The following is a 24,350-nucleotide window of genomic DNA, read 5'->3' on the forward strand; positions in this document are numbered from 1 at the left end:
GGGGGGCATGGAACAAAACCACCATCAAGAAAACAAACATTTTCTTTCATTAAACACTAAACTACTCTGCAGCCCATTATCTCTGCACTCTCTTACATTGCCGTTCAGTGCTTTAAGCTTGAAGGCAGACAGACTAGCACCAGTATACTGCCTTCAGTTTGATTTTACTGCGGTGCTGTTTACACGATTATACCTCAATACAGTGCATACACAGTCAGCATGAGTTCATGTTCAATTTCTTGCTGATTTACAGTAACTCCATTGTCTTGGATTTAGCAATTGATTTTGTATTAAAGAGATTGAGGGAGATTTAATGTAGCTTGCCTAATGTACAGACAGACTCCCCACTCTTACGGTAACTGTCTGTATTTGATGTTTCCTGATGCCGGTCCGTCAAACACACAGCCACTCAGCCAATGATTAATTATTAGTAATAAAAGGTCATCTTGTACAATAGCGGAATACCTCCAGTGCTTGGGAGAACGGCTCTTTGATTGTGTTCTGATCTGAGTCATCTGGGTTCACACATCTGAAAGAGATTTCGTCCGTAGCACATTCCTTTACAGTGAGCACTTTGAATGGAACCAGTAATAACCCTGAGAGGCTCAGCTGAGCCGAAGTTTCGGATATAACCTTATTCTCTTTCATCTGGGCTTAATTTGTTTGACTACCCGCTCGCTCGCTACTGAAAAGACTAAACCTGGCAGCCACCCAGTCCGGGAGGTAGCCGCGCTGTTTCTGTTTAAGTAAGCTGGCTAGCTGGGGCCCCTGGGGTGTGTCTATATATATATATATATATATATATATATATATATATATATATATATATATATATGTATGTATATATGCCTTTGCTAGAGGCTTTGATGTTTCATTAAACCTCCAGGCTGTTTTGAAAAAGGGGTGTTGATAAAATACAGGAGGGAAGACTGCCAAGTGATTTGTAGTTCGTAGCAATTGTCTGTGTGAACTGTGAACTATATGAGATGTATTTTATAGGGTGTTGTATTGTGTAATGTATTGCTTTTCATGAGCTACTGTAAATATAAATGAACACACCAAATTCATGGTGCCCTGTGGAAATAAAACATCCATATAGGTTTATATTGCATCACGGTATTCAGGACATGTATGTGTGATAAATACTTTCAAATTCCGCTTAAGAGCCTTAGAAAAGTTCGATTTTTATTTTTTATTCAACCAGATTTTTCCTAGGTTGCTAGAATGTCAGTTTTTATAAAGGATTTACTGTAGTTTCTCAAATGTGGGTAAGGCAAAGTTTGTCATGACCATGAAGAAACCAGGTTATTAATGTACTGTGTTAACGTACCCTGCAAAAATAAATGTAAAAAAAACCAGCGTGATCTGCAGTTTTAGCCTTGATTCAATGTCATGTCTGTTATCAGGAGCTTTCAGAAGAGCGGTCCTTGCGTTGCCCCTGTGAAATCCACGTCATTTAAAATCAGCTGCAATATAATGATAAATGACCACATTTGCTGTAAAACAAGCTGCCCAAACTATCAAAAGGCTGCCACGCGCATGCAAGCAGAGGCGCCTCATTGACCCTGTGCAGTTTATCGTTACAATGCTAAACGCTAATGAACGGGGGCTGCAGGTCTGGGTTCAGACACACAAGTTCTACTAATATACCATGAATATCTGCAGGACCAGACCAGCCAACACTTGGTTGGACAAACTGATAAATGAAGGCGCTGAGTTATTCTGGCTGACGTTGACAGGAGCAGGGCTCACTGACTGTGATCTGACGTTTACTCTACCGTTTACTTTTGGGTGCCATTTGACCTGGATTATTAGTCCCACTTTAGCCAAGTGCGTAAATTCAAGGAGTAGCTACAGCTCTGCTAAACAATGGAGATGAAAAGTCCCAAAGAACTCTGAGACGTAATTGAGATGGAACGGGCTATAACTTTGACATACTGTAAACAGTTAGGAACCTAGTGGTGTCTGGCACGCACTGTAGCTCATTGTGTACCATCACGGTTCTAAGTGTTGTAATAATTTAGTACCTTGATAAACAGTCATGTCTTTTTAATGCTTTAATGAGCTACTTGGTGGATATCCTGGTCCTGCTTTGTGTCATTGTGGGGAAGGGCATGCTGTTGTAGGAACGGGTAGAGGAGAAAGCTTTTGTTTAAAGGGAGAGATTTTAACACGATGGGTGTGATTTTGGTTGTTTTCCAGATACAATCTTGTCAATTACACTGGGTTTTGGTTCAAATTTGGGAGGGTGCTTTGAAAAGAATTAGGGATAATGTTAATGTAATACATATTTATTTGGCTTTAGGTCAAAATTGTGTATGACAAGAACAGAACAAAAACAGAAGATAAAAAACAAGTCTGCCTGTTAGGACTGTAATCGGTCTAGCTTTCCATATGGTTTTATAAGAAATATTTCCTAAACTATAATTGCATTAGAGTCTAGTATTTCTTCAGCGTGCTGCAAAGCCCATTATTCCATTATTGCTATCATTCTTCCTTCCCCTCTTTTAAATGTTGAATTTGGAAAGAGGTGAGAAATGCAAAAGCAGAGCTGACAATCCCATATATGGTCAACTCAGAGTTTTTGTGAAATATTCAACGGGAAAAAATGTTCCACAGCTTTCAAAACAGACAGGGGGGAAAAAAATAGACCGTGGTCGTGGTCTGGAATCTGAGGAATGTAAAAGGTTACAGCATGAATTTGTCTGGGGGATAAATGATTAGCAGTCGTAAAATCCCCCTCTGTGCATTTCGGACAGAGATTTGGACAGTGTGGCTCACAGCAATGCCTGATGGGAATGGGGATTGTTCAGCGTGGCAGACTGAATAGAAAGGGCTCTCGTCACATTTAACAGAGAAGTGGAGCGCGTTTTGCATTTATTTCTGTTAGTGGATAAAAAAAAGGAAGCAACTTTTATAGTTATTATTTATTTCTTGAATTTTAATGTAACCAGGTCCCAGTAACAATAGCATACATTTTATGTTGTACTGTGTGTGTGTGTGTGTGTGTGTGTGTGTGTGTATATATATATATATATATATATATATATATGGCCCTATGAAATCCGTTTTATCATTGAATTTTTTATATATGATTTTTCGGGTTTATTTTTTCCTGATTTTCTGATTTTTCGGTTTTAAAAATCTGATTTGTTAGTTTGTATTTTGTAACGACAAGTGTTTTGATACATTGACAGCAATGATGAAGCTAGAAATGCATGAAAAAATATGACAAAATAACCCCTTTCTAAACGGTTTTAATCGAATTGCTTTCAGAAAAAAGGGTACAAATTGGCACAATGTATTTGTTCTCGGCTTTTAAGACACGAGAAAGAACCAGATGCAGTTCCTGCTCTTCAGTTTCTATAGAGCTCCTGCCTCAGGAAAAATAACCTCCCACTGGTGTTGGTGACCTGGAAACACAGCAGACTGATTTGTTTCAGCAAGCGATTGAGCAGAGCTGGAGGATTATGTCAGGAAAGCTGAGACCGCATTGCAAGTCCTGTACAATAGACAGGAAATGATTACAAGTAGTGCACAATAGCACGGGTACACGTTTCCAGAAAGCTGTGCTTATTGTAATTAAACTAAAGTGAAACTGATAGAGAGTTCACAGTGCTCATACCTCATTTCTCCATCCGTCTTACGCATAATAGCGAAATAAAGAATATGGACAACTTACCATCAACGTGGCCTAACTGTGAACAAATTCTTGTCAGTTTTTTGTTAAGTATATTTTAAACTACAAAGCGGTCTGTAATTCAATTCAGTATGTTAAAGTAACACAGCTGTATTGTATAGGTTTTTAACTAGGAAAATATTATTTACAACTTCCAACATTTTGTTTTTTTAACCATTCTTTGCTGTATATCCAGACCCACCACAAATACAGGAATAAAACTATGATAATCATAAAGCTGAAGCATAGTTTTACAAGCATCTTGGAAATTGGTGCCAGCCACTCGCACTGAGAGAGGGAGAGGGAGTGATGGAAGAAAGCAGCGTGAATCAGAGCAGAGGATTACTGTAGGTGTGCTGGGTGGGCATCTTAATTTACATGAACACAGCTCTGTTAACTAATCCTTTTACAAAACACACACAGTGCCATGTAATTGAGGGAAAAACTCTGACAGATGGCAGCAGATATCAGGGTTTGACTGAACTTGAGGGCTGTGCACCGTCACGCATGACAAATATATCTGCGAACAGGGTCAACATGTGCAAGAAGAAAAGAGCGTTTATGGAGGCCTTTAACTACAAAGTGTTACGAATAAAACCTGTTATTAATAACACTGCTTGATAATCATGAAACCGACTACAGATTCCTTCAAATGTTCCTTAAGTGACACATGAGGAAAGCTTTTTGTGATTTTTTTTTTTTTAATGACATTTTCTTTTGGAATCTCTGTTACTCACATCAGTGCATTTTCTTAATGCAGCCATTGGGGTCAAAGAGGAGAGGCTGGCGGACTCCCTTACACAAACCTCACAATGCACTCGCTGTTGAGAGACAGAATGCATCTTACCATGTTCCTCTGCTTATTCAGTCTGACACAAGAACTGCAAAACTCCTTATTTGGGGTTATCCAGTATTTGTAAGGATGTGCCATTATAATCCATTTATTTAGTGACAAGCCACAGTTGTCCAGCTTTTTTGCTGTTTAGTTCATTGCTTCTAAGGCATGTCTCTATGATGAACTGTATTTGTTTGAGATTCTTGGAGCTCATAAATTAAAAATATTTTAACAGAAACCATATGTGCGCAGTGAGGGAGAAAGAGAGAATGATCTATCAAGGGACAACATTTGAATTCATTTTATTATATTTTTATACATACAAAAGTGTGTTTTTTGGGAATGCTAAGATCAGCTTCCCAAAAAAAAATTAAAAAAAATAAAAGCTTGTCAAACTTGTACAGTGCTTGTTTGGTTACTAGGGTTAGGGAACATTTCGTTCTTAAACATTTTCTTAAAGTGTGTTTGTAAATCTTTTTTTTATGTGTTTTTGGATACAGCTGCATTGCTTCAAAACTTTTGATAGCTAGAGAAGCTACAGTATGTGCAGCCAAGGATGACCTAGTTAACCAGCATAAAAAAACAACAAAAAAGTGCAGTGTAATCCCAGCCGTAATATCAAAGCGTTCACAGCTCATACATTTTGTGAAGAATTTGGCGGTCGTACAATGTACTATATTGATTGCAGTTGCCGTCCTCTGAGCATGCATAGCAGGCCAGCATCAGTCCCCACGCAGTTCACTGGTACAACATCTGAAGAACCTCCCACACCAGACTATACCAAAAGAATTGTCTCCCTCAAAGTTACCTCGCGTCTCTTTTACTCAGCGTATCAGTTCCATAAAAAAAAGTGCTTTGCAGCTGTCGGTTTGAGTGAACAGACTTTTATAAAACAGACCCCGGTGTGATAAATGCCTGACTTACACAATCTGAAGGAAATGAAGTAATTCAAGTTGTGGCTGCCAGAGCGGGTAATCTGAGCTTGACCACTTCACACACTGAAGACACTGGCTATAGAGGAGGAGACGGGCTCTGCTTCTCTGCTGCTCCCCTTTAAAAAGTTTACCGCAGGATTTTTGCATCGTATTTTTTGCAGTTTTCCCATAGCTTCCCCGTGATTATTCTACGCATTTATCATAGTTTACCATGTTTCCTAATAAGCTTTCCCAAACCTCTCAGGGCTTTGCAATGCTTTTAATGTGCTTCGTTACCCTTTTGCTATGCTTTCATTATAGAAGATTTTTTATAAGGACTTTGAAGCTTTATTAGGAAAAATGTGAGCTGTGTCACAGTTTTTTGCCTTTAACATACCGGGGAGAAAATATATATATATAGAATTTATAATCATGGAAGGTGAAGCCACGATACAGTATGATTCTGTAAGGGTATGTACAGTGCGTTCCCAGATGAAAACTAATTTTCAAGAAACTTTTCATGTAGTTGTTAAAAACGTCACCAGCGTGCCAAAATGGATGCTCAGAACCTTGTAAAAAAAAAAAAAAAAGAAAAAACAATGAAACTTTTACCACTCTGTGCCCGTATTATTTTATAGAGTTTCGCACAATCCAGTTTACAGATATGTTGGCCACTGACCTATGTTTTTATGTCCTATGTTGTCCTTGGCCAATGTAAATTCTTGTGTATGTTTGTGAACCATGGCAGAAGGCATTGAAATGTTAGTGTAAAACTGAGCTTGCTTGTGGAAAACTGATGCTTTTTGCCTTGAATAAGATAAAGATATACTCCCAAGTCTGAAATACTAGAGAAGTGAATACTAGGTACAGTCCAATTAAGTACCAGCAGTCTGTGCTTAGAGAAGTGAAGGAGAAAGTTTATAGTGATAGAGCACAGGAAGTAGCTGAGTTTTGAGCCCAGGAACATTTAGGCTAATGCTGTGCCTATAAAAACAAACAATTGTCCATACTTTCTCCCGGGCACAAATTTCAAAATGATTGGCAATTCATCCATAACTCAAATTTAGAAATATTACGACCAGACCGAAGGGTCATGAGAAACGTTTGCTTCTCTGGACCCTTGAGGCAGTGCATCATGGGTAGAAGAATCTGAGCGTTAGGAAGGCCTGGGAAATGTTGGACGGGGAACAAACACCTGCGCCAACAGAAATACTAATTAATGTTGTCTTATGTCTGTAATCACCTAATTGGTTTTTGAGATAATAAAACCCAGCTTGACTTTCACAATGCACAGTGTTGTCAAGCCTGGCTCCAGCGTGATGGAGACTTGCCAGTGCTTTTACACCCCCCCGCCCCCCCCCATTCTAAATTAATGTGAAAAGGAAGAGAATGAAGCCAGCCTACAAAATTAAAAATGTCGTTTGCATTGTTAAACTAGAGAACAAAATCCCAGGTTGTGAAAGCGATCAAGTGATCCTATTAAAATGCCTGGTTTAGTTTTAAAAGGAGATGTGAAAGGAGAGCGCAGTGCCCAAGCCTTGTTACCAAAAGGAAGGAGATTCAGAAAGGGGACTGCTGCAGTTTAAACGCTGGAACACACTTTTATTAAACAAAAATAAAACAACATTACAAACAAAAATAAACCTGCATTCACGCATCACTATCTCAGCGCAATACCTGCTAATCTCAGCCTTTCTCCTCTACTACAGTACCTCCAACAAACAAAGGAGTTAGCTCCCCTTTTATACTGCGTGGCTGGGACTTGATTGATGATCAATTATTCAATCACGATCCAGCCACATTCCACACATGGATTTGGCAGGGATGGAATTAATCCCATCCCTGCCAACATTAAAGTCAAAATAATACATCTTTATTTAAAACACACTTACACTATTTACATACAGGGCTTCTGCCCTGGCACAGGAGACGTTCAGTAATGTGTGCCTGGGATGGAAGTAAGACTCCCGTTGCATAGCACTTTGATCCAGTCCTGGTTTTACTATGAGTTTAAAAAGACTCACCTGAGCTTGTTACTTATACAATGGGGGACTAATCAAGCTTGTATCAAAAATGTGGAATGGGTGACACTGCTTAAATTCAAGGTGTCAAGATTACAGTTCCTGTTTCTTTGGAAATCGAGTGCAACTGGTAAACCTCAGGATCGCGGCTCTACTCTTAATATCGGCACCTCAGACAGACAGACATTATACTTGGTCTAGCCGTAGATCAGGGGACAGCTTTCTAGGGACTGCAAAAGTGAGTCTAGTCTCGTGTCAGGCATGCTGTAGAACTGAAGTTAATGTCGTCCCGTGGTGATACCTACAGCAAGGAAAATATTTCCCATGACCCAGCACTTGAAATTAATGAGACCTTCTTTTTTAAGGGGGGGGGGGGGTGGGTAATTTGCTACAGCTGTGGCACTGCAAGCAATTTCAGTTTTACGTCAACGATGGAACATGTGATAACAACCATTTATCACACTGTTGTTATTAAAACACCAGTGCAATATAAATAAATCTCAAAGTCTAATAACTAGTTCTTCCCCTCATAATTACAAACAGATGTTTTACTGCAATAAACCAAGTAGGCACAGAGTAAAAAATATATATTCTTGACTTGAAAATGCAGCTCCCACTGCATAGGTGCCCCATATTTTCAGGAAAGCATTTATTCGTCTAGCCACACGTTTAAAAACCAAGCAAGCCTAGAAGCGTGATGAAATGTGACAAGCCAGTGTTTGCTCTAAAAAAAAAAAAAAAAAAAACCCTACAGGGCTGTGTTCAGCTCCCTGGAATGTTCGTCCAGACCACAGTAAAATGAGTATAATACCGTAAGAAAGTTCATACGGTCTTTCAGTGTTGGGGAAAACATGCACACTGAGATGGTGGTGTACATGTGTCTGCAATGTACTGTTTAAGCAGTCTGTAAAATTGAAATTGAAATTGACTTTGATCTAGTTTTTCACAGTTTTTCAAAGCTGCCGTCTGATTGTAGTACTTTATTAGGGATGATGTAATGACATTAGAAGATAATACATGATTTACATTTGGCAGCCTAACAATTGGATTCGTCCTGCTTAATTGCATTTTACAGATTGAAGACTTCCTGCAGCGTATCCCAGCTTTAGCGTCACAGTAAAAGCCATGTGTTACATTATACTGAGTAGTTTTATAGGTTACTGTATAGTGCCAGACTGAGTTTGCGTCTCGTTTCACTAATATTGAATTGGTACAAATGTGACATTTTTCAGATTATCTAAAGATGATCTCCTTACGTAATTGCCGCAGCAAGTGGTCCGCAGCACTAATTGTTATTTCTTGTGACTGGTTTGCGGAGACACCTCTGTCCCAGAGACGCACTGTGCAAGGCCAGCCATGCGCACCGTGACAGAGTGATGTAATCCAGGGGAGTGCCAGAGTGATGTAATCCAGACTGCCTGGGCTGAGAAACTGAAAACTTGTGTCAAGAAAACTTAAATGTTATAGATGTGATAAATGTTTAGAAAAGTTTATTTATTTATTTATTTATTTATTTATTTATTTTTAACACTTTTTTTTGCAAGTTTAAGTTAAACCTGCCCAGTAAGTGCTGGGACAACGTCAGACACCAGTATGGTACTATCAGTCTAGTGCTTAGCCTGATCCAGAAAAACGTCATTTCTGGTGAAATTGCTCCCTGATGTCCTGAGCCATTAATAATTGCTGCTGGTTAGGAATGACGTGTTGTAGAAAGATTGACAAGAACCGTGAGACAAATTACTGGGTGACCTTTTTACTGAATGGTGCTATTATATAGTTTAGTTTTATTGCCATGCACTGAACGTTCCACAGTTCACCCTCTGAACATGTCAAGCACGATTAATAAAGGGATATGCATAAACCTCCCATTGCACATCAGTTTGAGGAATTCCTGTTTTTTACTGTGAGCGTAATTCGTCTGGTCCAGTAATTACGATGGCTCATTTGTAAAAAAAAAAAAAAAAAAAAAAAAAAATCTCCAGATGAGAAAACAAATGATCTCACGATCCTGACATGTTGAAATGTCTTGACATAACAATTAAATGTTGAGGTCCTTCTGTCCTTTTTTTTTTTTTTTGTGTGTGATATGCCTATTGAGAACACATTGAAGAAAGAGTAGCTTTATTGCTCATCTGACGTGTGGCTTGTTTTTGACGATACACAGGTTGCTAAAATGAAAGCTACTGCAGTACCCTTGATAGCCCATTACCTTATCATATCTTTCACCACCGATTTGGTGAAAGATTTTCAAAATCAGTCTGTTCAGAAAATGTGTCTTGAAAACATGTGGCTCAACTGGTCATTTTAAAACGGCTTTCATTAAATTATCACACATGTGAAAACTGTGGCTTTTGCAGCGTCTGTAATTTTGAGCAGCAGTATGATTAAAAAAATAAATAAATAAATACTTCATCCATAAGAATCCTAAAAAGAAATGTGTTTTTTTTTTAGCAGTGCTCAATGTTTTAATATTTAAGCAATAGTTCCAGCTGCATGATGTCTCTCTCAAGAAGGCAGCCAGAAACCATTTTGAGAAATGGCACCACTGACCTAAAGCGAGCATTGGCAGTATACAGCATTACTCTGCAGGTTTGTGGTGCCCTGGTTGCAGGCTTCATGACAGGCTGAGTGCTTCCTTTGTTTGACTGGAGCGCCAGTGGACTGTATTTAAAGTTTGGTGTTTTCTGTACCAGAGATATGGCAGCAGAGGTTTGGAGGGAAGCCTCCAGCTTTAGATGCAGTGTCCGTCGCTCCCTGACTAGACAGATCTTCTGTCTCTGGATTTAGATTTGGGTTTTGGTAATCTCTAGTGGTGTCAAGTTTAAACCCAGCTGAGTTATCGACCCTGAAATTCATTCAGGATTCTGTATTGCTCACTAAATGCACTGTTAGCAGTGCAAGGTTTAATTACACATTTTATGAATGTTATTTTATCAATGCCCCTTGATTTGTGCTGACAGAATCATTAACGAAGGTGCGGCTTTATACTAATAAATAACAAAAACTGTGGTACAAATTATTTGTGTATAGCCGCAGTGAGGATAGTAGCACCACAGTTAAAATGTAATCTGCAGCCTCGACTCAAACACGTTGCTTTGCAGGTCAGTAGAGCTAATCATTTATTTGAAGTTCCTTGGTACATATCTCGCATGACCAGGAGGCAACCATCAGTCTTACTTTATCTAACTGTCCTTTCATTTCCTGTGCTCTGTACTGAATACCTTCAGCAGGATTTCAATATCAAGGTGTTTGGTGTCAGCTTGTTATAAAATTGCATAATTCAGATGTCCATATTGTATTAGCTTGTTTATTGCTGTGACTGATCATGTGCTGAAATATATATATTTTTTAAAGGAACAGTGTTAGTGCAAGAAGCAGGGGTTATTCTTGTTTTTTATCACTTGTTTTATTTGTAAATGTATTATCTTGAGCAGCAGTTGTAACACGTTCTCTTAAATGATATTTATAGTATTGCAATGTAACATTAAAATAAATTAAATCCCAAAAGGGTTACCAGCATTGTGTGCACTTTCGGAGCGTACAGTTCTGCACACACACAGACTTCTTCATGAAGGCTTAAGGGCGTTTCTTTGTTTGTTTTGCAGATCGTGAGGACCAATCAATTCTTTGCACGTAAGTAATGATCCTGTACTGAACATTACTGATTGATCATTTTGAAAGAGGTAATATATATTTACTGTTTATCTTATCCAATGGTAAAAGCATTGCAAAGTACAGTAAATAATTCATAGTGCTTTTCGGCAAGCATGGTAATGAAATAAAAGTATCGTCAAATATTGGCAACCAACCCATGGTTAACGATGGATGCCACAGTAAATGGTAAGTATATCAAAGATTTAAAAGGGTTTGTATGCATAACAATGTGCTCAGAAGCAGACTGGCATACTGAATGTTTTCTCTGAATTACAATAATATAATTTATATATATATATATATAGAGGATCACACAGCCATATACATTTGCTTTCATTGGAGTGATTTGCAGGTTGTTATTGATTCTGGCAGAGTATTATACCAGTGGGCTCTCAAGCTCACGTTGGATTTGTGTTGGCTGAACCTCCTGTATCACTTTATTCTGCAGTTGTCAGCAGGAACGCTTTGCCCTTGGATACCTAACCATGCACTGTTACTGAGGTCCATATAGACTGACAGTGCCTTCCCTTTGAGAACTCGCTCGCTGAATGTTGCAGTTGGGTCCTAAGATTCACACTGCAGACTGATGCCAGGAAGCGAGAACGAAAGGGTTGTAGAGAGTGTAGGACTTGGATAAAATTAGGAGCAAACCAACCCAGTTCACATCCAAATTTATATTTAAATGGGTTTCAATCCAAAAAGTTTCCAGGAAATATTTAGAAAACTAGAAGATTTATATATATTACAAACCACAGAGAGGGTGATGCTTTTTAAATGTTTATGGCATTCATTTATGTTTTTATTAATTTGATTTCTTCTCGAACATTTTTTTTTTTTTTTGGTGCCGCGCCTTAAAAGGAGTTTTGGTCTAGATTGGCCACTGGGATGGCAAAAAAAAAAAAAAAAAAAAAAAGGAACTGCATACACCACATATTTTTGTTCACTGCCTTTGGCCTTGCCCCAGCTTTGTAGACAGAATTAAGAATAGTGGAAAAGAAGCCTGGCAGTTGGTGTTTAGTGATGAGACGACTGTAATGAATTGCGTCTGTAAAGCCTGGGTATTGCTAGTGCGTTACTGAACACGTACATCATAACCTCCCAGATTCAGCAGGGCGTCTGCTTCAGGAGCAGGGAGGTCTCGGTGCTGGAGGTGCACCTGAAAACAGAACAGAGGAACAGTAGGAACATTTACAATGCTGCAATGTTAGGAAAAGCTGCAGCTGCTTCAATATATGTGTTTGCTGTAAGTAAGGAAGGATGTGTGACCGTACAGGGTGTTCACTGAGTGTGATACACCTATATCTATGGGATCAGCATCTTCACCAGCGTGTCACAAGTGCAGCATGTCACAGCTCTTCAATTCAGGTTACACAACCCAGGTTCAAACTAGGATGGTTCCCTTTTCACTGGTGTCTATTTTAAAAAAGCACTGTGAATCTAAATACTAACACTTTAGAATGTATACCCGATTTTTTAGCTGACCTTTATTTCCCTATGTTTTTATTATATGTATTAATGATAATAAGTGGGTGAGTAAATTACCCTGGGTGGGAGCGGGGGGCAGGATTTAAACAGGGGCAAAGGGCGGCATAGTTTAGATCAGGGGTGTCCAATCACGGTCCTGGAGGGCTATTCCACTCCAGGTTTAACAGATACAATTAGGTAATTAACTACTGCAGGGTCTGGGTGTGAGCTATTTAGAAAAGGGTTGGAACTACAACCAGGACTGGAATGGCCAACTTTGGCCACCCCTAGTTTAGATTGTTAAATATGGGTTTATTTTTTCATCTAGCCATACTTTCCCCCCCCCCCCCCCCCAAGTCGCTGGTCTATCTGACCACAAAAAAATGCAGACAGGAATTGTGAATGGTTTAATCTGCAGACTGAGGAATGTAACACCCCTCAGTGAACAGCGGAGGGACTGAGGCATCTTCAAGGACCTCTCCCTCAGGACCGTCACCTCTTACAGCATTGTTGGGTATTAGTTTCAGATTTGAATGTATCCTCTTCAAAAGATTTGATTTGTATTATACCTAACAGGTGGCTGAGGAAGTTTGTACCACTGCACCTTTTTAAGTCCTGTAGTACAGTCAAGCTTTTAATGCATTGTTTAATCCATGAGCTTGTTTACAAACTCTGCATCGCATCCTTCTCTACCTTCAGTCCTGGTAGGACCTCAAGGTCCCGTCACATGCTGTCGGGAATCACGTTGGAACCTCACAGGACCCCTAGGTCCCAGTCTGAGGTTGTGTAGAAATAAATGTAAAAAAAAAAATATTGTCCTGTTCTCATATATACTCAATAAAGGAGTTCCTTCAGCTCGACAAAAAATAATCCAGGGCTGAAAGGGTTAAACAGCATTGCTCTACAGGGATAAGGATTGCATGGCAGGAGGATTAAGTCATGGTGTATCATTTTCTTTTTCGCTGTGCAGAGGGGAATCTGGTGCTGGAAAGACAGAGAACACCAAAAAAGTCATTCAGTACCTGGCTCACGTCGCCTCCTCCCATAAAGGAAGAAAAGACCACAGCATTCCCGTGAGTGTCCCCAGGGTTTTCATGCCTGCTCTGGATTACCCGTCACAAATAAGTTGTTTTTTTTTCTTTTTATTGTAATTGTAATTGCTTTCTAATAAGCGGTTTTCACTTAAACAAATGAATTAGCTTAACAAGTGGACCGTAAGTAACTGCTAATGGCTTGAAGTGACCACAAGAACACTGTGACTCCTTGCAATTCAAAGTCCTGCTGTTGAAGGGCAGAAAGCAGATTAGTAGACGATGATGAAAATAGCCTTTCTGTGGGTCATTTCATGGTGTTTGTCTGACTGAAACATCTGTCCACAGCTGTACACTGCTGTGTACTACAGAAAGGAAAATGCAAAAAATAATGCTCAGTGTAACTACAATATAAAATGAGTGAGTTCCAGTGTTTCATGGAATTGGCTTCCCCACGAAGCTGAAAATAAGCTGCATAAATATGTTGCAATAAATAGACATTAGACTTGTATTGGATTTAATGAATCCAAATGGACCTTGAAATCAACATGCATATTTAAACATGCACAGCAGATACAGTAACATAATCAAATAATAGATCCTACAGAAAACGGTTGTTTTTTTTATGCTAGACGTTTGATAAGTAACTTTTTTGTAAGCAACTCTGTGTGCAGTTTAATTTCACCTGCCTTGGCATACTGTTCCAATTCCATGACGTGAGGTGCTTGTTTTGAAAGCGTGATGCACACAGGTGGAGGTGAGGGTTGAATGGCTTGCAGTGTGCAGGAACACAAACATCTAACACTTGCATTTGTTTATTTGCAACAAACAGCTTGAATCTCCTAAACCAGTGAAACTACAGGCAAGTCTTACTGCTTTTTTGTTTTAAAGTTTGATATTGTGTGTTTGTTTCTGCTAACTGTTGTCTCTTTTTGGTTTTATTGTAGTTTTAAGATGTGGTTAAATTGCCGTTTTCCTGTAATGTAATGAAGGGAATTATTTTTCTCATAAACGTAGCTGCAAGTAGGAGCAGTTCAATAGTTATTTTAAGTTTTATATCGTTATCCCTTTTTTTTAAACTACATTTAAAGATTTTCTTTTTTTTTAATTTAGTAGTGTCCAATTATTTTTAGGCTCAGCCCACCGCTACCACCCCTGCGCTGACTCGGGAGGGGCGAAGACTAACACACGCTGTCCTCCGAAGCGTGTGCCGTCAGCCGCCTGCTTCTTTACACACTGCAGACTCACCATGCAGCCACCCAGAGCTACAGCGTCGGAGGACAACGCAGCCCTGGGCAGCTTACAGGCAAGCCCGCAGGCGCCCAGCCAGACCACAGGGGTTGCTGGTGCGCGGTGAGCCGAGGACACCCTGGCTGACCTAACCCTCCCTCCCCCCGGGCGGAACTCGGCCAATTGAGCGCCGCCCCCTGGGAGCTCTTGTCCTCGGTCGGCCCCTAAAGATTCTCTTTATTAAACTTGGCAAGCGTATTTGAATTGTGTTAGTTAATGTGGTTTTTTTTGTTTTTTGTTCCCGTCATGTTATTTTGCATAGAAAGTGATCTCTGTAAAAGTAACTAAAAGCAGCCAGGTAGCTTGCTAGTAAAGCCACTCAACTTTTAAATATGGCACGTGCCGAGTATTTATCACGATCTAATGCACAGAATATTGCAGCTAAATATGCAGCTACGGTAGCCCTTTTAGACCCCCTTACATCTGAACGGAAAGCTTTGTTCATAAACTACTCTTCATCCAATGCTCCCGTTTATTAAAACGGTGGTCTGTGTTCTCAGAGCTTTAACCTGTGTGTTTTTGATCATGTTAATAACGTTTGATATTGATGAGACTGTCTTTGTGGGCCCTGTACTGTACATATATGTACACAACAACAGTATGTGTGTGTGTATATATATGTATATATAAGTTGAGAGCTGATTCAAGATTGACAGGAAAATAATAAGCAGGATTGTAGGTTGCTTTAAAAAGATCCATCTTTATCTTAAAGGTTGAATTAGTCCCTTTCCTGTTGTTCATCGAAGCCTTGGCTCAAAAATGATGTCAATTTCCTGTATCTGCCTTTTAAGTATAAGATGCCTGCTAAGCGTTTAACTTTTAAAGAACATGCATTAAAGCAAACCATGAAACTGTGTAGCTTGCAGTAGTATGGGTCATTTTGACATTAAAGGGCCACCAATTTTAAGGGAGGGCAGTACAGTCTAGTGGTGCAGTGAGGTCAGTCCTTTGCGTTCGATTTGATGATACTCGAGACGAAATAATGTTAAATCACAGAGCAACCCATTTCCTTATAACACCCACACAGAATAACTACTCAACCTTTTTATCGGATTAGCAGGGTTTCCCCGAGTTGTTGTATTACAAACACCTCTCGAAACAGAAGTTAAAGTTCATGTTATTTTCTGTGTTGCACACATTTTATGCCAGTGAAGTTTGCTGAAGAATGCAAAAACATGGTAAAGTTGGTACAATGACTAAAGAAAGTGTTCTAAATGTCACGCAGTGCGCTGGGTCCTGTCTGAGATTGTTGCAAGTGCAAGGGACGTCACTGTTTGTTTAATGTTACTGTATTTGTACAGTGGATCGTTAATATTACAACAGCAGGGATGCATTGTGCTTCTACGCTGCAGTGAATTGCTAGTTCTGACAACATCGAAATTAATACAAACATATTTATGTGTAGGATTTTTTTTACATTTGCCAGACTTTTACAGGAGTCTGCTGTTTTATTGAAAGATAGTGAAATGGTACTAAAAATAGTAAGACACAAATGCAGGTTTATTCTGTGCAGACCTGCCTGCTGATAATTGTCTTTTAATAGAGGTCTGACTGCAGTTGAGTTAGTGTACAGTACAAGATTGAAACTGGTGGCTACTTAAAGCAAAATGACCCAGCTTGTGCATAAATATAAATGTTAAACCGCACACTGGCCAGAGCTTAACATAGTTTTGTTTTTTATTTTGCATTTGTTGACTTTTTTCTAATCTTGAAAATGTGTAGTAGTGTTTTATTTAGTAACCATGACTATTAACACTTTTTTTTCATAACATTTGTTTGACTACAGAGTGGATCCCTGTTGTATGTGAGTAGCATGTAGTCCCTCCCTTGTGTCCTTAGTGTTGTGAGCTTTAGTCAGTAGCTGAAAAGGATGCCATTGCCTTTGTGTGTGTCTGTGTGTCCGTCTCTGCACATCTCAATTAAAACAGAATGGCAGCTTCTCCTCTTCATGTCCTAACGACTTGACCGGCTCAGATTCTCTGCATGGTTTCACCCTTCCCTTTAACACAAGCCTGCTTTTTCCAAAGACAATAGAAACATCAGTGAGATTTACAGCTTGGTTGACCCTTTCATGCATGAAATACTGAAAATAGCTTAAAAGGTTTTGAACACAATTATATTTTTCATTTAACATTTTTTCATTTTTTTTTAGATTGCTTTATATGGGGAAACAATGACATCCTCATATGAGGTCATCATGCATTTGCATCTTCCATATGTCCCCATATAAAGATTAGAAGAGAGATTTTTTTTTAATGCAATATACAAATTATACTTTTGTTTTTCAGATAATTCAGTAAGAAAGAATATTCAAATATTTGTTTAAATGTTGAAAGAATATTCGAACATGCACAAAAAAAATGTTCTTCCCAGCACTACTGTAGGTAAACCTTGGTATGTTTGGGTGAACCTCCTTAGTTTTTCAGTGGGGTTACTTACAGTAGTACAATAGGTGAAACTCTGCCAAAGTCTCCTGAGGCATTCATGTATAAATGACTGCACCAGGATATGCCTAGATTCTTGCTAACATGCACAAAGAGGTTAACAGGCACCTCTGCACCCAATTTAGTTTGCCGTGAGCTCGTTCAGAAACAATGCAGGGCGTGATGTTGCTGCCAAACAAAAATTTTAATAAGATGCCTGCAAGATTACAAATGTCAGATATTTTTAGGTGCGACGTGAGCACAATGTTATGCCAAAACGGCTGGAGCATGGAAAGATGGCTGATTTTAAACCAGTCTCCTTGCTGCTAAGTGTGTGCTTTCTCTGGAATGAGCAGGTCCACACTGATCATACCTGACACTGGCAAGGCACAGTCAATTTAACTACAGCAGTCACCCGCTTTCTTCTGTAATCAGGAACAAGCTGACTGCATTTTGAAGAAATCAATTAGACACTATACAGAAACCTAAAGTATAATTCCACGTGTACATTTGGATATTAGCCATTTTCGTTTTGTAAGTTTAATTGCACTGTTTAATGAAGGTGGATTTAAAAAATAAACACACGCATTGTTAACCAATAAAAAGTTGGCTAAACCACGCTCATAATTGTGTAGATTCTGTAGCAATAGAGTTTAGTAGTCTCCGCTAGTAAAATTGTGAAAGTTAATTGTTCTGCAATTGAACGGTAAAAATAAAGAATAGAAAATAAGGTCTACAGTAGAGTCAATATCTATTGTGTTAATAAAAACTATCTCTGCAACGCTTTAGTCCTACACAGGTTGAGTTCCCTTCTGCTAATAGCAGCCTATGGAAGCGAAGAATTGTATTATATCATTGCAACCATGAAGATCGTTCGCCTCTGTCTGGCACTCAGCAGCTTAGTCTTATATAACAGGTGTCAGGAAACTCAGTAATTATATCTCTGGGGTCCACTTAGCTTTCAGATTTCATTAATTCAGCCTGTTCAATACTGCGGCTTATTTTATAATGTAAAACAATATGCTAGGCTAATTCATTAACCTTTCATTACCAAACCTACAGAAGCAGTTACTTAACATACTGGAAAGTAGCTTTGCAGCAGATCATTAGAATTTTTTTTTTTTTTATATATATACATTCCAAGTTCCATTGCATTATAAGTTGTCATCACTGCATTGCCACAGAAGGCCACCTGGTTTGATTCAAGATCTAAATGTCCTGCTTCAGGAGTTTGCAGTTGTGGCAGCCGGAACGCAGACTCTGAAATCCTAGAGCATGCTTCATGCTTCAACTGAGCAAACACCAGGGACAGACCCATTTGAAGGAATGCAGCTATTGAGCTTGGCCAACTTCTGACATTTCCTGAAAGCAGTTTCTGGAAATCATACTGAATGTTTTATATATATATTTGGTAAAAGCAGATTCTATGCTCCCAATTTCCCAACCCTGTGATTTAAACCAGGATTGATTTACCATTGGTCCTCTATGGTTCATCGTCTTGTAGAAACAACTTGTTGAGCATGTACAGGCTCATAGGATTTATACGTGATTTGGGGGGGGGGGGGCAAGAGAATGAAGTTTAGGACGCATGCTTCGCCGTTGCTTCTGTAGTTTGTAACACTAACCTCAGTGCATGCACTTCCAACAATTGTCAACAGTCAAGCTATGGCAAACCAAAAAAAAAAAAAGACATACTTCCTTCACATTTCAACCGTGGGCTCCACACACTGTTCTTGAATGATGTTGTGTGTCGAAGGTGAATCTGAATCTGGTTAAAGAGGTAAGGTCTGTGGGCTTACTGGTCATTGTAACCGTCTGCTGTCTGTGTTGTGTTAGAATACTGGTGGGGGCAACCCTTTGAGGTGCATGCTTTGCACTAATGAGCTTCGACTATATTTTAGGGTGAATTAGAACGTCAGCTGCTGCAAGCCAACCCCATTCTGGAGTCCTTCGGGAACGGCAAGACTGTAAAGAATGACAACTCTTCACGTTTCGTAAGTGCATTTTGTGTTTGTATCACAGCATGGTCACTTAGCATATACACTACCATGCAACAAGTACCTGTTATAAATATAAGTACTCTAACAAGTATTTGGACGCTCTGTGGTAACAGTGTATATATTATGCCCCCAAAACAGCATCAATCAGAACTGCTGACAATGGAAGTATTATTTGTATGTTGCTGTCTTTGGATGGAGAAAATTGTTCAGACAACAACGGCATTTACAGGGATGTAAAGAAGACTCCTGTTGCATAGCAGTTTCACCCATTTCAGGTTTTACTACAAGCTTGATTAGCCACAGTGTGTAGGTAACAAGCTCAGGTGTGCCTTATTAAAGTCTTATTTCCATCACTGATTTGTCCATCCAGCGCTGACAGCGGATATTGTCTGTTACCCAATTTGGGCATTGGACAGCGTTGTATCCAAATTCCATAAAAATAATGAATGGCTTTGGACACTGGCTCCTCCCAGATGATTGGAGAGAAAGAATAAAAGGAAATACATTTTTGTATTGAGAGATTGCCCAATACCCGAAGCACTAAGTGCCTAAACTAGACTGAAACCTAAACAGCGGTAAAAATGGTCTGTCACCAGGCTGGTTGCTTTAACTCTTTAAGTAAGCGCCAGTGCCATTCAGTAGATCTGCTCAGGTGGGCTGAACACTGGTGCATTGCTTTGGAGCACCCACACAAGTTGCTACGGTAACAAACATAATTACTGGAACCTATTAAAGATTACCCATGTGGAACTAGTTTTATTATTAAGTGGAATGTTGTGGAACCATTATAAATTCCAGAATGCTTTGTGGAGGAGGGCGGCTTGCTGATTTCTAGTGATCTATATTAAATGGTCGGAACGCAAGTTTATTCTTTAACTGATCAACCTTTACAGAGTGGAACTTGATTTGAGGATTCTTTGTTCTGTAAAGTGCTGTGTTTGTTGAGCCTAAATTACAGCTACTCATTTAATAATTCTGTTCATGTTTTGGGTACAGGAAATGGCACGCATTTTTTATTTATTGTTTTACTTCTTCATTTGAACACTCCTTCATTTACCAAACATGGATATTTGAAACATGCAGAGCTTTATTAGAACCAATTTGAAGATGCCCCCTTAATAGTTCCCTAAATGTGTGTTTTTCCAGTTTGTTCATACCAAGAAAAATACATTGCTACAAGAGATGCCTAAAAGGGGATTTTTGTGAAAGAAAAAAAATTTGTAAAGAGAGTTTTTTTTTTTTTTCTTTCTTTGCAGGGCAAGTTCATCAGAATCAACTTCGACGTCACTGGTTACATAGTAGGGGCCAACATTGAGACCTGTATCCTGTCTTAGTGATTGTAGCGCAGGGCTGGTTTGGCTTAGGGTGCCTTTATAATCGGAGCACAGCGGCAGAAATATTCAGAATGCAATGTCTCACTGTCCTGAGTGTTCCAGCCTGAACAGTGATTATCATGCACAGTGCATAATAAAAAAATAAATCAGTTTAATCTAAAGAAAAGGAAGGATATTGAATGATATTTTACTTTTTTTTTTGTTTACAATAAAAGCACAGGGGACATTCTTGTTTTAAGTAGCTCGCTGATCATCAGACAAGACCCTAACCACATTTTAAAGCTATACTAATGGTTTCTTTCTGTTTGGTTACAGATGATTTGTTTACTGTAACACTTAAGATACATAAATCATTTTTAATGAACCTCTATTCAGTGAGTAGCCCAGACTGCCAAATCGCATGGCATTTTTTTGTGGTTGTTAAACTCTTTCAAGTGGTTTCTTTCGGTACAGAAAATGAGATGGTGCAGCAGGCAGGGGATTTTTTATAAGTAATTGCATTAACGTGCACTTTAATCATGCAAGTTTAAAAGTGCTGTCCACTAAAACTTGGATCCAGCTGTTAATGTTCCAGAAGATTTATTCGAGGGTGTCGTTATCCAAACTAGATCTAGTTTTTTAAATAGGCAGCATCTACAAAAAGCTGTATTTGTATATATAATCAATTAAAGATCAGATACAGATCTGGCTATACATTCTCCACAAGTATCTGATAACATTCAATGCACGCACCTTTTTATACTTACAAGCATGTACCTTGATGATTCATAAAATACTGTCCAAATGACCACCATGTGTGTTGATACCTTAGCCAGTGCAGCCTCTTAGCTAATCAGTCCAGTCCTTGACTCAAGCACTCAGACCTGCTGGAGAAGTCCCGTGCCATTCGCCAAGCCAAAGATGAGAGAACCTTCCACATCTTCTACCAGCTGCTCGCTGGGGCTGGTGAACACCTGAAATGTGAGTGCAACTGCAACCTCTAAACAGCAGGGGGTGCTGCTGCAGTGTTGCATAGCGCAGTGGCAGTAGCGTCCAGGAAAAGCGAAGCAGTCTCATTTAAAGTAACACAAGGCAATCTAACACATTTGTTCATATAAAGACATTTGACAAGGAGCCAAGTGCTTGTCTAATTGACTGGAGCTCCTTACAGTTTTACACTGTCACAGAACTCATTAGTATTCTCTGTGCCACTGACAAACCTTGAAACAAAGAAGCTGCGAACATCCTGTAAGAATTCCCAAGCTGAATTCCCAACCACGATTAAGAGCATGGCGCTGCAAAAATATCATTAGAATTAAATATACATTTAAGAAGAACCAGCTGCAATATTAACATCTGAACAAAACGGGTCCAACAAACCGAATGTGATGACCTTGTTTGTAGGATGAAGCCTAGTATAGTGATCTCCGCAGGATAGGCTCTTGTCTTTACCAGTCTGTCTCCTTTCTGTTTTCCACCCAGCTGACCTGCTGCTAGAAGGGTTTAACAATTACCGCTTCCTGTCCAACGGAAACATCCCCATCCCGGGACAACAGGACAAAGACAACTTCCAGGAGACCATGGATGCCATGAACATCATGAGCTTCAACCACGACGAGATCCTGGGTGAGGCTCGGCACCCGGGCCAGGGGGCCCGTCAAGAACCATTCTCTCCAGTCAAACATTTGCAGTTTGTTTTTTTGTTTTTTTTATGTTAAGAGAACTAGCGCAGTGTTTAGTCAAGAGCCCTCTACTGCACATATACGTTGTTTCTTGTTGCTTCTGTAATGTTTTCCTGAGTCTTTTCTCTGCAGTAATACAGTACAATGCAAACAAAAAAAAAAAGTAAGTGGCTGCAACACATTATTATTATTATTATTATTATTATTATTATTATTATTATTATTTGTTTATTTAGCAGATGCCTTTATCCAAGGCGGCTTATAGAGACTAGGGTGTGTGAACTATGCATCAGCTGCAGAGTCACTTACAATTACGTCTCGCCCAAAAGACGGAGCACAAGGAGGTTAGGTAACTTGCTGTGGGTCACACAATGAGTCAGTGGCTGAGGTGGGATTTGAACAGGGGACCTCCTGGTTACAAGCACATTTCTTTAATAACTGGACCACACAGCCTCCTTCTTTTATGAATAAGCATGGAGAATAAAAAATATAGAATAATGAAAACAAAAGTCAATACACCATGTTTGCAGCATTAAAGTTTTTCAGAGCTTCAGGTAAGATCTCAGCTGGAGGAGCTGAGCTGCCTCAGGAGGGTAATCTGGGCTGGAGCTTTCTTACATTAAAAACAAGTCTAGAAAGCTGTGGTGGCTTTCAGTCTAATGCATTGCAGATACAATCAATCATACAACAGTTAGTGCTTTATTCTGCATTCCAGAAACCAGGCAATTGGGCAGAACAAAAAAGATGTATTTCTGCCAGTAGTATTTAAATGCCTGAATGATGGTTGTGGCAGGAACTGGTTCTGCCATCCGTGTCTCTGCATATTCATGGAGATTGTGCAATTGTGTTTCTAACGCAGCTATGCTGAAGGTGGTGTCTTCTGTACTGCAGTTCGGTAACATTGTCTTCAAGAAGGAAAGGAACACAGACCAGGCCTCCATGCCTGAGAACACAGGTAATGTATGCATCATTATCCACACACACCCACACACCCATGCGCACGCGCGCACACACACACACACACACACACACATGTACAGTAGATCAGCTCCCTTTGATCCCACACTTTACCGTGAACCAGATGGAGTTATCAGATTAGAACGTGCATCATTTCTGGGGAAACAGGAAGCCCCCCCCACTCACATGAGCCTGCAAGTAATATATAAAAAGAATCCCCCTTTATAACGCTATGATCATATGAGACTGCTGTTTGTGTTCTGCCTTATAACAAGCATGAAAGTGCTAATAAAGAAGCATTATGGCATTAGTGGGAGCCACAACTGTGCCACCTTATAACTTATTCTGCAGTACAGTATAAAACAGCCACCTGTTAAAGGGGATCACTGTATTATTCAGACAGACATATTGAAATTATATTAGTAGCTGTACATTCTCAGTCTAGGGCTGCTTTAGTTTGTGTCTGGAGTAGAAAGCTAAGTGGTGTGTTGTCAGCATTCTGGGTCCATATTTTTATTTGAGTGTATTAAACACTGTATGATTAAATAACTATATAAACCAGTCATTTAAAACACGCTGTCAGATGAATTGGCATTAAAAAAATAAGCAGCCGTGGTTGTTACATAATGTTTCTATAATCCTAGTGTTTAAATGCAAAACCTTAAAGTAGGTCTTTTAACTGTGAGATATCTGAATCTGCTCCTTGAAACAGGAAGTAGGCTGCGGACTGTGTGTGTTCATCTTTAAAAATATCCAGGTCACATGCAGTGACACATTCCAGAAAAGATTTGAATCCCTTTCAATACAGAAAAAAGCATGACGTGTTCCTCTCCTGTTTATGAAGAACCTACCAGTGCGTCATTGTTAGTACACGATTTATCTGTTTAAAGAACATTTTTTCCATAAAAATGTCTAGGCGCCTGAGATTCTGAGATTCTGAGTATCTGCTGTCTGCGCGGGTCAGTAAATAGTTTTCAATTTTAAAAAGACCTGTCATACTCATGGCCAGGCTCTTAGAAATCTTAGTATTCAAAGCTCAATGATACTTGTTCTGTAGCACAGAAATAAAATGCATTATACGATCTGT

The 24,350-nt window shown here is 39.3% G+C and overlaps 1 protein-coding gene across 7 annotated transcripts in view; it reads left to right on the top strand.

The window, feature by feature from the left end:
* Positions 1-24,350, top strand: part of LOC117424190 (myosin-10-like) — a 65,432-nt gene that overhangs the window by 15,512 nt on the left and 25,570 nt on the right. For 3 of the 7 annotated variants that reach the window (XM_058992328.1, XM_058992329.1, XM_058992332.1), the window contains exons 4-12: positions 11,055-11,082; positions 13,538-13,640; positions 14,431-14,460; positions 16,675-16,692; positions 19,213-19,305; positions 20,568-20,631; positions 21,507-21,605; positions 22,107-22,250; positions 23,166-23,261. In XM_058992328.1, coding sequence (XP_058848311.1) covers positions 11,055-11,082; positions 13,538-13,640; positions 14,431-14,460; positions 16,675-16,692; positions 19,213-19,305; positions 20,568-20,631; positions 21,507-21,605; positions 22,107-22,250; positions 23,166-23,261 — 675 coding nt within the window. The remainder of the gene's footprint in view (positions 1-11,054; positions 11,083-13,537; positions 13,641-14,430; positions 14,461-16,674; positions 16,693-19,212; positions 19,306-20,567; positions 20,632-21,506; positions 21,606-22,106; positions 22,251-23,165; positions 23,262-24,350) is intronic. The other 4 variants (XM_058992330.1, XM_058992333.1, XM_058992331.1 and 1 more) reach the window with 2 other exon arrangements.

Source organism: Acipenser ruthenus, chromosome 19 (assembly GCF_902713425.1).
Source record: "Acipenser ruthenus chromosome 19, fAciRut3.2 maternal haplotype, whole genome shotgun sequence".
Taxonomy (NCBI): Eukaryota; Metazoa; Chordata; class Actinopteri; order Acipenseriformes; family Acipenseridae; genus Acipenser; species Acipenser ruthenus.